The sequence below is a fragment of the Trachypithecus francoisi genome, unplaced genomic scaffold (genome assembly GCF_009764315.1).
Source record: "Trachypithecus francoisi isolate TF-2019V2 unplaced genomic scaffold, Tfra_2.0 Contig01579, whole genome shotgun sequence".
In the NCBI taxonomy this organism is placed as follows: Eukaryota; Metazoa; Chordata; class Mammalia; order Primates; family Cercopithecidae; genus Trachypithecus; species Trachypithecus francoisi.
In genome coordinates this window covers 12,262,296-12,276,558 of record NW_022681442.1, presented here as the reverse complement: position 1 = coordinate 12,276,558, position 14,263 = coordinate 12,262,296, and the positions used below count along the sequence as shown (strand labels likewise).

The 14,263-nt window shown below is 46.8% G+C and overlaps 1 protein-coding gene across 1 annotated transcript; it reads right to left on the bottom strand.

Annotated features, from left to right (window-relative positions):
• Positions 1-1,355: 1,355 nt before the first annotated feature.
• PRDX3 (peroxiredoxin 3) lies at positions 1,356-12,500 on the bottom strand. The gene is made up of 7 exons (XM_033181485.1): positions 12,398-12,500; positions 10,661-10,793; positions 7,787-7,928; positions 6,941-7,076; positions 5,982-6,085; positions 2,804-2,969; positions 1,356-2,146 (listed from the first exon to the last, which is right to left on the bottom strand). Exons 1-7 carry the CDS (start codon positions 12,431-12,433, stop codon positions 2,093-2,095), a joined length of 771 nt encoding a protein of 256 aa, XP_033037376.1. The 5' UTR covers positions 12,434-12,500; the 3' UTR covers positions 1,356-2,092.
• Positions 12,501-14,263: the final 1,763 nt, after the last annotated feature.

The window sequence follows — 14,263 nt, the reverse complement described above, 5'->3', positions numbered from 1 at the left end:
GGGGGCTGTGTGTGCGCACTTAAATTCATGGAAGCCACAAGTGTGCCTAGGTCATTCAGGGGGCCTCCGGAGTCCTGGACTGGGGGACCCAGCACACCACCTAGGTGTGTGACCCTCGCCAAGTCAGTATCTCAAAGTCTATTTTCTCATCCGCAAAATGAGGATAACAATTGTACCTATCTCAGGGTTTTGTTTCGGATCAAAGGAAATAAAATATCCCTAACACAGCACTGAGCTCTAAGTGCTCAGTATTGGCCATTAACCTCCAGCGGGCCAATTCCTTCCCTTGCCCTGCCCCTCCAGGAACAGGAAATCGGCTCATGGCATCCTTCAGGCCTGTGTGACTCTGCTTCTATATTTGCTCAGTTTGCCTAGCTCACTTTTCTTAACCTCCAAGGGTTTAGAGATAACTCTTCCAGGAAGCCTTCCCTGACCCTCCCAGTTGAGTAAGGTGTCCCCTCCACTTCTACCCTTATGCCGCAGAAATCCATCTAAGCACCGGTGCAGTAGTAGCGTGCTGTTCTATTCTGTTGTCTGTACCCTCCAGGATGTCACAAAGCTGGCCCACTGGCCTGCTTCCCCACTTTGGACCGCTATGTCCAGTCTTTAACAAAGGAGCCAGAGTGATTATCTTACAAGTTGGTATCACTCTTCTTTTCAAATCCTTCCTGACATTCCCCAGCCCAGAACAGAACGTCAAGTCCTTGGCTTGGCCAAAAGGCACTCTGGGACCCCCACCACCGCCCTAGTCACTGGCATACTAGTAAATCTGCATCCCCTCTGAGTCCACTCTTGCCTTAGGGCCTTTGTGTTTTCCCTGCCCTCTACCTAGAAGCCTCTTATCCCAGTAACACTCTCACTTTCTATGCGTTTTCTCTCCCTCCAGGCTCATCAAAACCCCGAGATAGGTACAATTATTGTCCTCATTTTACGGATCAGAAAATGGACCCAGAGAGACAGGCTTTCCCTTAAGGCCTTCCTTAACAACCCCATCTAGAACACCTACAACTCCGCTTCACCAGAGCTTCACTCCACATTATTTTCCTTCCAAACACTCTACTTTTACTACATGTATTGTGTTTCCCCTGTAGAATGTAAGAGCTTAAAAGCAGGGGTTTGTCCTTTGTTCCCTCATGTGCCTTGAAAACAGCACCTGGTGCAGGGTAGGCACTCAAGGATTTACTGAAACAATGAGTAAATGTTTCCCTATCTGTCTTGCCCCTAAACCGAGTTCCTTGAGTGTGGAACCAGCATCTTATTCTCTTTGTGGTCCCTGAGGTAAATGCTCACTAAATATTTGTTGAAGTAATCTGAGAAGGAAAGGAGAGCCCAGAATAAGCTGATCCAACAGTTAATGGTAGTAAAATGCAAATATTTTAAAATATGTTTATTTTATGTTTTACAATGAGTACTTCAGCAAAGAAAATAATTGTAATTTCAAAATGCAATCCCTGGAGTCAATAAATATCCTTTATAATCAATTACACTAATCAATATCTAGAAATATACATAGACAAAGTTAGCTAGTGAATAAAATAAGTAAAATGACTACATAAACTATCAATTTCAGGGATGAGGGATCATGCATGATCAGTTAAGTCACTCTGCCACCTTTTAAAATAATATGATTCACATTTGCTTCAATCACATAAACATTCACTGCAAGAGTTAGACGGCTAATTGAAAATGGTGATCATTGTTAGCTTAAAAGAAAATTCAGTTTAATACAAAGACATTCAAGATGAAAATTTCAGGACCCTTGATCAGATGCTTTCAGTGCATGTTGCTCTACTTTGTTATAGGCAAGATTCAAGTAAGGCTAAGACAAGAGTGTTTCCACTGAAGACATGATCTAACAATCGCTTTCTATATAGGCAAATTATGTTCCGTACAAGGATTCCTTGTACTAGCAACTACCATGTTTAAAAGGTCTTAGCCAGAATTACAAAAACAAAACATTCAGAGTAATATTTATGAATACAAGCATAATTGGTTCCTTGCCTTCTACAAATAACTATCTTTAAAATGACAAAAGCAGGTTTCAACTGTGGTTCTTCTCTGGGGTGAGAAGGTGCAGATACACATGGGCGATCTACTGATTTACCTTCTGAAAGTACTCTTTGGAAGCAGCTGGATTTGGCTTGATCTGAAAATACAAAAGCTTAATTAGGTAACTGTGACTTTACCATAATAATATGGTAAATATGCCCAAAACTGAGTGGCAATCCCCCAATTTTTAACCTAAAGTTCTTTAAACTTTTAAAGATTTCCTTTAAAACACAAAGATCAACGTTTCATTAAGGCCTGCCTGTCTCTAGGCCAGGCGCGGTGGCTCACACCTGTAATCCCAGCACTTTGGGAGGCTGAGGCAGGTGGATCACGAGGTCAGGAAATCGAGACCATCCTGGCTAACACAGTGAAACCCTGTCTCTAGTAAAATACAAAAAATGAGCCAGGTGTGGTGGCAGGCGCCTGTAGTCCCAGCTACTCAGGAGGCTGAGGCAGGAGAATGGCGTGTACAAAGGAGGCGGAGCTTGCAGCGAGCTGAGATCATGCCACTGCACTCCAGCCTGGGCGACAGAGCAAGACTCCGTCTCAAAAAAAAAAAAAAAAAAACAAAGGTCTGCTTGTCTCTGATAATTGGTTCCTGGCTCCCCTCCCCACCCCACCCCCTCTATCCCATAGCAGCTTCACCTATTTGTACATCATCTGCACGCTTGCTCCCTTTTGTGGATACTTCAGGTCAATAGCTCTCCCGGCTGAGAGAACACGGACCTCACTGCTTTTGGGGAAAAAAACCTACCGTAGGAGAATCCGGTGTCCAGTCCGCTGGGCAGACTTCTCCATGGGTTTCTACATACTGGAACGCCTTCACCAAGCGGAGGGTTTCTTCCACGCTTCGGCCCACTGGGAGATCGTTGACGCTCAAGTGCTTGATGACTCCATTGGGGTCAATGATGAAGAGACCTCTGCATGATCATTTATCCTCATCAGTGCCTCAACAGTACCAGAACTAGAACAGTCTAACTTCTTCCCCTTTAGATCTTTAATTCTTTTAATAAAATATTTATTAAGCATAATCATATGCTTAAAGGTAGGGTTTTCACTGTTGTGCAAAAAGTTTATCATCTCTTACTGACGACAGATGCTTTAACAAAGGCAGTACTGAACCAAGTCACCATAAAAAGCTTGCAGTATGGTCACATTTACAAACTCACACAGTGCCCTGAATGTCACAGTGTCGGAAAGTCACTGACTAGAGAGAGCGAAGACTATTAGTGACGTGGCAAGCATTCTTTGAGCTACTGTATCACATCTTGGCAAGAAATTCATAGGCAAATGGGAAGAGACAGATACGTATTTTATCTGGATTCAACAACTGTTTATTATGAATGAATTCTTGGGTAAATGGGGGGAAATCCCATGGGAAAAATCTTTGTAGAAAGAATGTACAGGCTGTAAGTTTATGCAAAACAGAAAACCATGCCAATCACTTTTAATCACGTAGCAGCATGTAATGAGATGAACCACGCTACCACAGTGGTCTGTGTTTATCTTCTGTGTTGGTGCTACTGTGACAGATGCAGATATGTTTAGCCCAGAAGTTTTTTTGGTTGTTTAGTTTAAATACAGGGTCTCACTATATTGCCCATGCTGGAGTGGAGTGCTATTCTCAGGTGTGATCACAGCAGGCTGCAGCCTTGAACTTCTAGCTCAACTGATCCTCCCACCTCAGACTCCCAAGTAGCTGTGACTATAGGTGTGTGTCACTGTGTCCAGTTATTTAACCTACAGATTTTAACAGTCTGTCTTAAAAGGATGTGGAAATTCCAGGTATCAATCACTCATGGAAAAGGCAGGTTAGAGAAAACTCGGGGTAAAAAGGTGCTTCTCCCACCCTCGGTCTGGCACTAGGGGCCTGGAGTTTCAGGTGAAACTGTTCCCAGAGGGTGCAGCCAGCTGAAGTCCACCAATAGAAGCAGAGGCAGAGCTGGGACAGAGCAGGGCCACAGACTCCCGAAAGTCTTATAAGCCAGACTCAGCTTCTATCTCTTGTTAATCTCGATATTAAAATGGGTACGGAAGTAACTGCAAAATTAGTGAGTTCTCATAGGGAAGGGGACCGTAGAAGAAAAATAGCCAGTACCCTTTCTCTGGCCATTGCCAATTCTGAAAGACCTAGGCATTCTTTTGATAATCTCTTTACAGTTAAACAAACAAACAGGCCCACCAGGTGCGGTGGCTCATGCCTGTAATCCCAGCACTTTGAGAGGCCGAGGCAGGCAGATCACAAAGTCAAGAGTTCAAGACCAGCCTGGCCAACATAGTGAAACTCATCTCTACTAAGAACACAAAAACTGGCCAGGTGTGGTGGCGCGTGCCTGTAATCCCAGCTACTCGAGAGGTTGAGGCAGGAGAATTGCTTGAACCCAGGAGGCAGAGGTTGCAGTGAACCGGTATCGCGCCACTGCACTCCAGCCTGGGCAACACAGCAAGACTCCATCTCGAAAAGAGAAAAAAAAAAAGAGAGAGAGAAAAAGGCCCAAACTCTAAGATGCCACCCAGCACTAAAATCCAAGGTGTAACCCAAGAAAGCAGACCAGAGATCACCTGCAAGAGAGGCAGGTGAAGGGGCTTTAAGCTGACCAGCCCCCAGCAAAACTGGGGCACAGCACATCAAAAGGAGGGCCTTCTCTTCCTTCCTGGAGGTCAAGTTCTGCCCAATCCCTCCTTCACTCCTATTCTCAGCAGACTTCAAGATGCCAGTTCTAAGGCCCAAGTTCTCATCCCTCCCAGGAAGGTTATGTTTGAATGTGGAGCTGCTGAGGACTGAAAGCTTTTCACACTCAAAGGAATAAAGGTTTAATAAGGGACTGAATACAGATAGAAATGACATTCTGGGGCAGAAATCCTAACAGCTGCTGCCAGTAACTATGCTAAGAACGCTAGCTGTGTCACTTATTTAATCCTCACCCCCACCTGTGAGGTACCTCCTCATTTTAGTCATGGAAAAGCTGGGGCTCAACAAGGTTAAATCAAATCACTTGCCCAAAGTCACACAGCTACTAGAAGTAGCTGAGTTTGGCCGGGCGCGGTGGCTCAAGCCTGTAATCCCAGCACTTTGGGAGGCCAAGACGGGCGGATCACGAGGTCAGGAGATCGACACCATCCTGGCTAACATGGTGAAACCCCATCTCTACTAAAAAAAAATACAAAAAACTAGCCGGGCGAGGTGGCGGGCGCCTGTAGTCCCAGCTACTCGGGAGGCTGAGGCGAGAGAATGGCGTAAACCCGGGAGGCGGAGCTTGCAGTGAGCTGAGATGCGGCCACTGCACTCCAGCCCGGGTGACAGAGCGAGACTCCGTCTCAAAAAAACAAAACAAAACAAACAAACAAACAAAAAAATCAAACCCAGGACTGTTTGGTTCCAGGGCTGAACATGGTCACCATTCCAAGAGACCACCTCTTACGCTGCTAGTCTCCCCTTCTGCAAAGAGTCTGATGGCTTCACTGTCAGGTGTGTGTCCCCATGGAAGTGGCTCCCACAGAGTTAGGGAGTATGGAGCAGTGTGGCCTCAAGACGCAGATAGCCTTCTTCAGAAACAGACCCAAGATGGTGGAGGGGACACGCATGTCTCAGCATTTCTGAGAGACCGCCAACCCTTGCAAGAGGCATTTTATCAGTGCTTATGAAAGACTAAAATTAAGGATTTTTTGATTATGATGAATTTTAACTTTTTTAAATATAATAGGGACGAGGTCTCACTATGTTGCTCAGGCTGGTCTTGAACTTCTGAACTCAAGTGACCTTCCCACCTTGGCCTCCTGAAGTGCTAGGGTGACAGGCATGAGCCACCATGCCCAGCCAGGATCTTCTGGTTTTAAAAATGCTTTACCAAGGTCTACATAAATCCCCTAAGAAGTAGAATTGATACTAAACATGAAAAATAATCTTAAGTTCATCAGAAACAAGATCTTACCTTAGCGCAAGACCAGGACCTTCTAACAGCACACCGTAGTCTCGGGAAATCTGCTTAGTTAAATCTGACAAGAGTGCGATGTTCATGTGGCCCAAACCACCATTCTAATCAAAACGCAAACACGACTGTTAGCGCGGCCTCGCCGCATTCCTGACTGTGTACCACACTGTCTGAGACCAACGATAATGGCAACAGGGAACAGTAATTGAACAATGGGCCAAGCACTGCTATTAACTTACTGCCTCCTCGAAACCACCCAGGAGTAGGTATCATCAAAATGAGGAAACTGAGGCACAAAAAAGTTAAGTAACTTGTTCCAGGTCACAGCTAGAAAGGAGCATAAGGAAGATTTAAACCTGGCTAATACTATAGCCCTTTTCAAATTGCTTTTTTTTTTTTAGACACAGAGTCTCGCTGTCACCAGGCTGGAACGCAGTGACGTGATCATAGCTCACAGCAACCTTAAACTCCTGGGCTCATGCAATCATCCTACCCCAGCCACCTGAGTAGCTGGGACTACAAGTGCTTTTTCTAATTCTTTATTTAATTGGCCGGGCGTAGTGGCTCACACCTGTAATCCCAGCACTTTGGGAGGCCTAGGCAGGCAGATCTTGAGGTCAGGAGATCAAGACCATCCTGGCTAACATGGTGAAACCCCATCTCTACTAAAAATTAAAAAAAAATTAGCCGGGCATGGTAGCAGACGCCTGTAGTCCCAGCTACTCGAGAGGCTGAGGCAGGAGAATGGCACAAACCCGGGAGACGGAGGTTGCTGTGAGCTAAGATCGCACTACAGCACTCCAGCCTGGGCAACAGAGTGAGACTCTGTCTCAAACAAACAAACAAACAAAAAAAAACCCCTTGAGTAATTTAATCTTGATAGTCCAGCAGCATAGCTAGAAATTTAGATTCTTCCAAGCAAGTTCGTAAGAGGAAAAGCTAGGGGTGCAATGCGATACCTTTCTTGGCGTATTTATCCAGGCAAGATGGCTAAAGTGGGAATCCACTGAGACTGCAACAACTTCACAGTTCACATCGTGAAATTCGTTAGCTTTGTCACTAAAAGCAACAATTTCTGTAGGACACACAAAGGTGCTGGAAAAAAAGGACAGACATTCTCATTAAATAATTCAAAAGCAAGGATTTTAACAACTAGTAGTCTAGCAACTAGTTCAACTTGCTAAGGGTAAAAAAGGCAAAATGGTTAACCGTCCTCACTGGACTATAGTGTTGCGCTGGCAAAAGTACTATTACCTCCCCTCACCTTTTTATTTTAGGAATTGTATCAAAAAATGGGGAAAGAGAACATACATTTTAAGAAAAAAAATTACAGTTCAATAAAGTTGCTTTTTGAAAAAAAATCATTATGCCTACTTTTCTCATTTTTCCCAGACCAGTGAAAACTTTCATACACTGGCTTAGGGAAGCACTGCTCCAGAGCACAGGGTCATACCATCCCACCCCTGACGTTTATCACTTGTTTTTTTTTTTTTTTTGTATTTTTTAGTAGAGACGGGGTTTCACCGTGTTAGCCAGGATGGTCTCGATCTCCTGACCTCGTGATCCGCCCGTCTCGGCCTCCCAAAGTGCTGGGATTACAGGCTTGAGCCACCGCGCCCGGTCCATGTTTATCACTTGTAAACCAGCTACAGATCCCAGCTGTAATCAACAAGGCCAGGGGTGAGAAAGGGTCAGACAGAATCCTTCCTTTCTCAAGAGTATCTAGGGGTAGACAATTCAGTGCGGGAACAGGATATGTGCTTGCTCTCAGAATGACATGAAAGCATCATAGAAATTACACTTACAAATCCAAAGGATAGAAGAAAAGCACCAAATATTTCCCCTTAAAGTCATCAAGGCTTAGGTCTTTGAACTCTCCATTGACAACGGCTGTACCCTTAAAATAGGGCGCATGCTGGGTGACCGCAGGTGCATGGTATGAGGAACCTGAAAAAAACCGACACTCATATGTAGTTCATCATTTGCTATGTCAAGCACTGATGATTTCATTTAAACTTCTCATGACAATTAGTAGTATAAATCAAAACACTCGCTTCAGTCATCCTTTGCCACCTGTGGGGGATTGGTTCTAGGATATCAAAACCCACAGACACGCAAGTCTCCTACATAAAATGGTGATTTGCATATAATCTATACACACCCTCCATTATACTTAAATCATCTCTAGATTACCCATAATACCTAATACAACGTAAATGCTATGGAAATAGTTGTTAAGCTGTATTGTTTAGGAAATGACAAGAAAAAAGTATTTGTGTTCAGTATAGACACAACCATCCATTTTTCCCTCCCAATAATTTCGATTCAACCAACCACAGATGCAGAACCCAGATACAGAGGGTCGACTGTAATTTCTCCTTCTATAGTTTTAGATTGTGCACAAATTCAACTTCAAGTGCTATGGAAACTTAAAAGAAGGAAGACAAAGATGGTAGGGATAGAATTAAGGAAGACATGAGACTAGAGATGGATTTTAAATATGGTTCAGATTTTGTCAAGTCTAGATGGGATGGGGCAGATGGCATGGAGGAAATAGCAGGAAGGAAGACAGGGCATGTGTTGGAGCAGCCTGTGGCACAGTCTAATGAGAACAGAGAGTGTCTAAGGGTACGGAGTGAAGAGGAGGCAGCAGGCAGGAATGGTTGAAGGCCATGTTGCAAGAATCCTTAAATACTTAAATACTAGGCTGCTGGGTCTTCTTTTTTTATTTATTTATTTATTTATTTATTTTTTTGAGATGGAGTCTCGCTCTGTCGCCCAGGCTGGAGTGCAGTGGCCAGATCTCAGCTCACTGCAAGCCCTGCCTCCCGGGTTTACGCCATTCTCCTGCCTCAGCCTCCGGAGTAGCTGGGACTACAGACGCCCGCCACCTCGCCTGGCTAGTTTTTTTCTTTTTTTTTTTTGTATTTTTTAGTAGAGACGGGGTTTCACCATGTTAGCCAGGATGGTCTTGATCTCCTGACCTCATGATCTGCCCGTCTCGGCCTCCCAAAGTGCTAGGATTACAGGCTTGAGCCACCGCGCCTGGCCTGCTGGGTCTTCTTAACAGAAAAGATAAGAGTCAAGGGCAGAGTCTTGCTCTGTTGCCCAGGCTGGAGTGCAGTGGTGTGATCTTGGCTCACTGCAAGCTCTACCTCCTGGGTTCATGCCATTCTCCTGCCTCAGCCTCCTGAGTAGCTGGGACTACAGGCGCCTGCCACCAAACTCGGCTAATTTTTTGTCATTTTAGTAGAGAGGGGGTTTCACCGTGTTAGCCAGGATGGTCTCAATCTCCTGACCTCGTGATGTGCCTGCCTCGGCCTCCCAAAGTGCTGGGATTACAAGCGTGAGCCACTGTGCCTGGTCGAGATGGCGGTTTTTAGAAAGATTAGTCTGGCAGGAGGGAAAGAGGAGCAGGAGAAAGGGAGAGACACGTTAGGAGGTGGTTTCAGTGATTTTTTTTTTTTTTTTTTTTTGAGACGAGTCTCGCTCTGTCATCTAGGCTGGAGTGCAGTGACACAGTCTCGGCTCACTGCAACCTTTGCCTCCCTGCCTCAGCCTCCCAAGTAGCTGTGATTCCAGGAGCACACAACCTACCCGGCTAATTTTTTAGTATTTTTAGTACACACGGGATTTCACCATGTTGGCCAGGATGGTCTTGAACTCCTGACCTCAAGTGATTCACCTGCCTTGGCCTCTCAAAGTGCTGGGATTACAGGTGTGAGCCACCGCGCCCAGCCTCGATTTCAGTGATCTTACGCATATTGAGGGGACGGATGGGGCAGAAAGAACAGAAAGGAATGGATGCAAGAGAAGTGTCAAAACTGAAAAGGACTTGCTTCTACCTGGGAATGAGGGACAGAGTAGTTCCAATGTCAAAATGCCTGAGACTGCCACGAACAGAAAAAGGAGGAGCTGCTGGGGATGGGGATTTTAAACCAGTGGAGTAAATTTTAAGCCTGTGGTATGACATCACTACTAGAAATATTTTAAAGCTCCAGGGTAGTAAAATTGCAAAACCTCTTAGAATATTTAGCCCACAAAGGCTTTACTAAAATATATATGCTCCCAAACCATTACATATTAAATACGTGCTTTTTCAAAGGCTAGTCAAATCCAGACAAGATATTTTCAAATACCACTCATTATCTGAGGCTGATCTTAAGAAAGCCCATATTCTAGAGAAGGGAATGTAAATCTCAAGAAACAGCTAAATTTCACTCAGATTACAGAAGATACCATCAAACAGGTCTGGTTCCTAAGTGGCCAACTGGGGCCAGTACACAGGTTTGAATCTTAGAGCAGCTGCCCTCTCAGGTCTCCAGAGGCTGCCCACCACTCACAGCTCTTCAGACAGTAGATCCAGAAGGCATCTGAGCTCCCAGTAACCCCCTCCTGAACACAGTGGATTAGAAGCTCTGGCAACCAACATGGAAATGTGACAAGGGCAGTTTGCCTCAGTGATTCTCAACCCTGGCTGCACACTAGAATCACGCAGCATGTCCTGGTCTCACCCCAGAGACTGACTTAATGTGTCTAGGGTGGGACTGGGGCAGTGCTGTGTTTCTGAAAGCTCCCAGGTGGGTGTAACATATGGCCAGGGTTCAGAGCCGCTGTCCAAAGACCATGGTTCATTTTTCCTTTACCTGGCTCCAGCCAAGACATGACATAACACTTACTGGTGCTGAATAATTTTGCTTGACTAGAACCAGAACACAGTAAGTTTGTCAAGCTCGTTCTTCCACATGCAGCAGGCCTGAGGGCTGCAGTGGCAAAAATGCCCCAAGGAATGGCACTCACATGTCGGGCAACCTGGAAAGAGAAACTTTTTATTAGAAAGTTTTTCTGTACTGGTGACTGAAGGCTGCAAGGGCATCATGCCAAGGGTGGTTTCAGCTGTCCCTGTTCCTGTGAACCAAACAGCAAACCCCAAACTCTAAGAGCATGGATTGGGTCTGCACATTCTTAACACTCCCTTCTGCTTCCTTCTCCCAGGAGACTGGAAGGTAGAAGGGACCTATAAGAAAACAAAGACCGGCTGGGCGCCGTGGCTCACGCCTGTAATCCCAGCACTTCGGGAGGCCAAGGCGGGTGGATCACGAGGTCAGGAGTTCAAGACCAGCCTGGCCAAGATGGTGAAACCCCATCTCTACCAAAAATACGAAAATTAGCCAGGCGCCGTGGTGGGCACCTGTAATCCCAGCTGCTTGGGAGGCTGAGGCAGAAGAATTGCTTGAACCTGTGAGGCGGAGGTTGCAGTGAGCCGAGATCGCGCCACTGCACTCTAACCTGGACGACAGAGCAATACTCCGTCTCAAAAAAAAATCAAACTCCATGCGCTTAAAAGCAACACAGGGTTCAAAAGCCACGGGACTTGGGCAGGACTTTCCCAGCACTATCTGCTGAGTATGTTCTACCATGTCAAGGTTTTCCTCAGAAAAAAACAAGGCCCCGCCAGCACCAGCGACCAGTAAACAAGTAGAGCCAAGTTCAGTCTCTGGGAGTCTGGAAAAGGCTCAAGAGAAATGTTTACTCAACTTTTTTTTTTTTTTTTTTTTTGAAACAGTCTCGTTCTTTCACCCAGGCTAGAGTGCAGCGGCGCGATCCGGGCTCACTGAAGTCTCGACCTCCTGGGCTCAAATGATCCTCCCATCTTAGCCTCCCCAGGAGCACTGACCACCACGCCCGTCTATTTTTTTTTTTTTTTCTGTAGAGACAAGGTCTCACTATTATTGTCCAGACTGGTCTCAAACTCCTGGGCTCAAGTGATCTGCCCGCCTCGGCCTCCCACAGTGCTGGGATTACAGGCATGAGCCACCGCACTCTGCCGGTTTGCTCAACTTTAATGTTCAAAATGACTCAGGAGAACGAAAGGGAGTGTGTTGAACCCCACCAGAGAAAGCCGTGTACCACAAGAGCACGACGCATTGCCCCCAGTTAAGCAGGAAACAGCAGCAGAAACACGCGGGAGAGGGATTGGGAGGGAACGCCTTTGTGATTTGTTCAGCACTTTGCGCGTTTTTATCCAGTATTTAAGGGGCTGTTCATAGCAACGCCTTGATGTAGGCATCGTTCTTTCCATCTTAAGTACACATGCTGAGAAAGGCGAAGGTGCTTGCCCAAGGTCACAGGGTCGGTGGCAGAAGCAGGGTCAGGACCTTAAGTGGAGACGGGCCTGGGGACCCGGGACGCCGAGGAGGGACTCGGGGAAGAGACCGCGAGGAGGGACTGAGAAGGGTGGTTCTGCGCAGGCGCATGGAATCTTCCCCGGGGAAGGCCTCCGGGTCCGTTACCCGCGGAAACCCTCCAAGAAGGGCAAATGGCCCTCATGCCCAGAAGCGCGGGATCCTGCCTGGGAAGCACGTTCCCGAAGCCACCAATGTCTCCGCGCCTGTCCCCAGCCGACAGCCACTCACCGACGCTCGGAGCAACCTTCCTACAGCAGCCGCCATCTTCAGTGCACTCGGGCGCCGTGGGGTGGCCAGCGACGCAGGGGCGGGGCCTACGGGGTGGTGGGCAGGGCCTTTGCGGGCGGGGAGGGGGCGGGGCCGGAGGAGGGGACTGGGCTGGAGGAGCCCCCGCCTCCCTGCCTCCTGGGGACCCTGAGGGAGGAATTCCCTTTAGGGTTGAATGCTTGGGCAAGTGACACGTGGTTTTCCTACTGTCGCCCCAACCTAAAAAGAACGAATCCAGGCGGGGAATTAGGTATTTTTTTCTGTATTTCCCACTGTTTTGTTAACCTTGTGTGGATTACTGTGTCTACTATTTCTGTGACAGGATCCCTTTCTTATTTCAGCCTCAGGTAGAGAGAGACTTCTGGCTTCTGTATGAAATGAAATTAATTACAAATGCAGTTTTAGTCCGTTAATAAGCTAAGTGGGCTAGACACATCAAGGCTTTGCTGGCCTGAAAACCGTTGGAATTGTGTGTGGTCTTCCATTTGGCCTCTCTTCCCAAAATTGGGAAAATTGGGACAAATTTAAAATTTGTTTTTTGTCAATTAGTAAAGCGAAAGCGTTCAGTGGTGAGCGTGGTACTTTGAAGCAACCACATCAAACACAGATAAAAAGCACACGGTGGCCTTACAGTAAGTGTGACAAATTGCAATCTTGGAGCTGGCATTTTCTTTTTTCTTTTCTTTTCTTTCTTTCTTTCTTTTTTTTTTTTTTGAGACAGGGTCTCGCTCTGTTCGCCCAGGCTGGAGTGCAGTGGCGTGATCTTGGCTCACTGCAGCCTCTGCCTCCTGGGTTCAAGCGATTCTCCTGCCTCAGCTTCATGAGTCGCTGGGATTCCTGAGCAGCTGGGATTACAGGCGCCTGCCACCACACCCAGTTAAGTTTTTGTGTTTTCAGTAGAGATGGGGTTTCACCATGTTGGCCAGGCTGGTCTCAAACTCCTGACCTCAAGTGATCCACCCACCTCGGCCTCCCAAAGTGCTGGGATTACAGGCCTGAGCTACTGCACCTGGTCTGAGTTGGCATTTTCCAATCACTAGTCATTCCATTACCAACTTAGTTTCTCAAGTCTTCTTATCACCAAATATCACTTACTATTTTCTTTAAATTGGTTTCCCTTTTCTTCCCTTTTTTTTTTTTTTTTTTTTTTTGAGACGGAGTCTCGCTCTGTCCGCTCAGGCTGGAGTGCAGTGGCGTGATCTCGGCTCACTGCAAGCTCCACCTCCCGGGTTCACGCCATTCTCCTGCCTCAGCCTCCCGAGTAGGTGAGACTACAGGCGCCCGCCACTACACCCGCCTAATTTTTTTGTATTTTTAGTAGAGACAGGGTTTCACCATGTTAGCCAGGATGGTCTTGATCTCCTGACCTTGTGATCCACCTGCTTCGGCCTCCCAAAGTGCTGGGATTACAGGTGTGAACCACTGCGCCCGGCCTTTTTTTTTCCTTTTCTTTTTTGAGACAGAGTCTCACTCTGTCGCCCAGGCTAGAGTGCACTGGCACAATCTCAGCTCACTGCAACCTCCACCTCCCCTGTTCGAGCGATTCTCCTGGCTCAGTCTCTCGAGTAGCTGGGATTACGGCCGTGCACCAACACACCCCACTAATTTTTTTTGTATTTTTGTAGAGACAGGGTTTCACCATGTTGGCTAGGCTGTTCTTGAACTCCTTACCTCAGGTGATCCGCCCACCTCGGCCTCCCAGAGTGCTGGGATTACAGGCGTGAGCCACCGCGCCCGGCCGCCCAGTGTATTTTCTAAAATCATCTCAGGTATCACGAGGTGCCACCCTGGGTACCAGTCCCCAGATGTGGAAAGGACTGCCTTGAA

What these genes read in the sequence shown, in the direction of transcription:
- PRDX3 (XM_033181485.1), bottom strand. Translation starts at nt 12,433, where the DNA reads ATGGCGGCTGCTGTAGGAAGGTTGCTCCGAGCGTCG. An exon ending in GAAGGTTGCTCCGAGCGTCG is followed by an intron (nt 10,794 to 12,397) that starts GTGAGTGGCTGT and finishes TTCTCTTTCCAG; the next exon opens with GTTGCCCGACATGTGAGTGC. An exon ending in GGTCCTGGTCTTGCGCTAAG is followed by an intron (nt 2,970 to 5,981) that starts GTAAGATCTTGT and finishes ATGATCATGCAG; the next exon opens with AGGTCTCTTCATCATTGACC.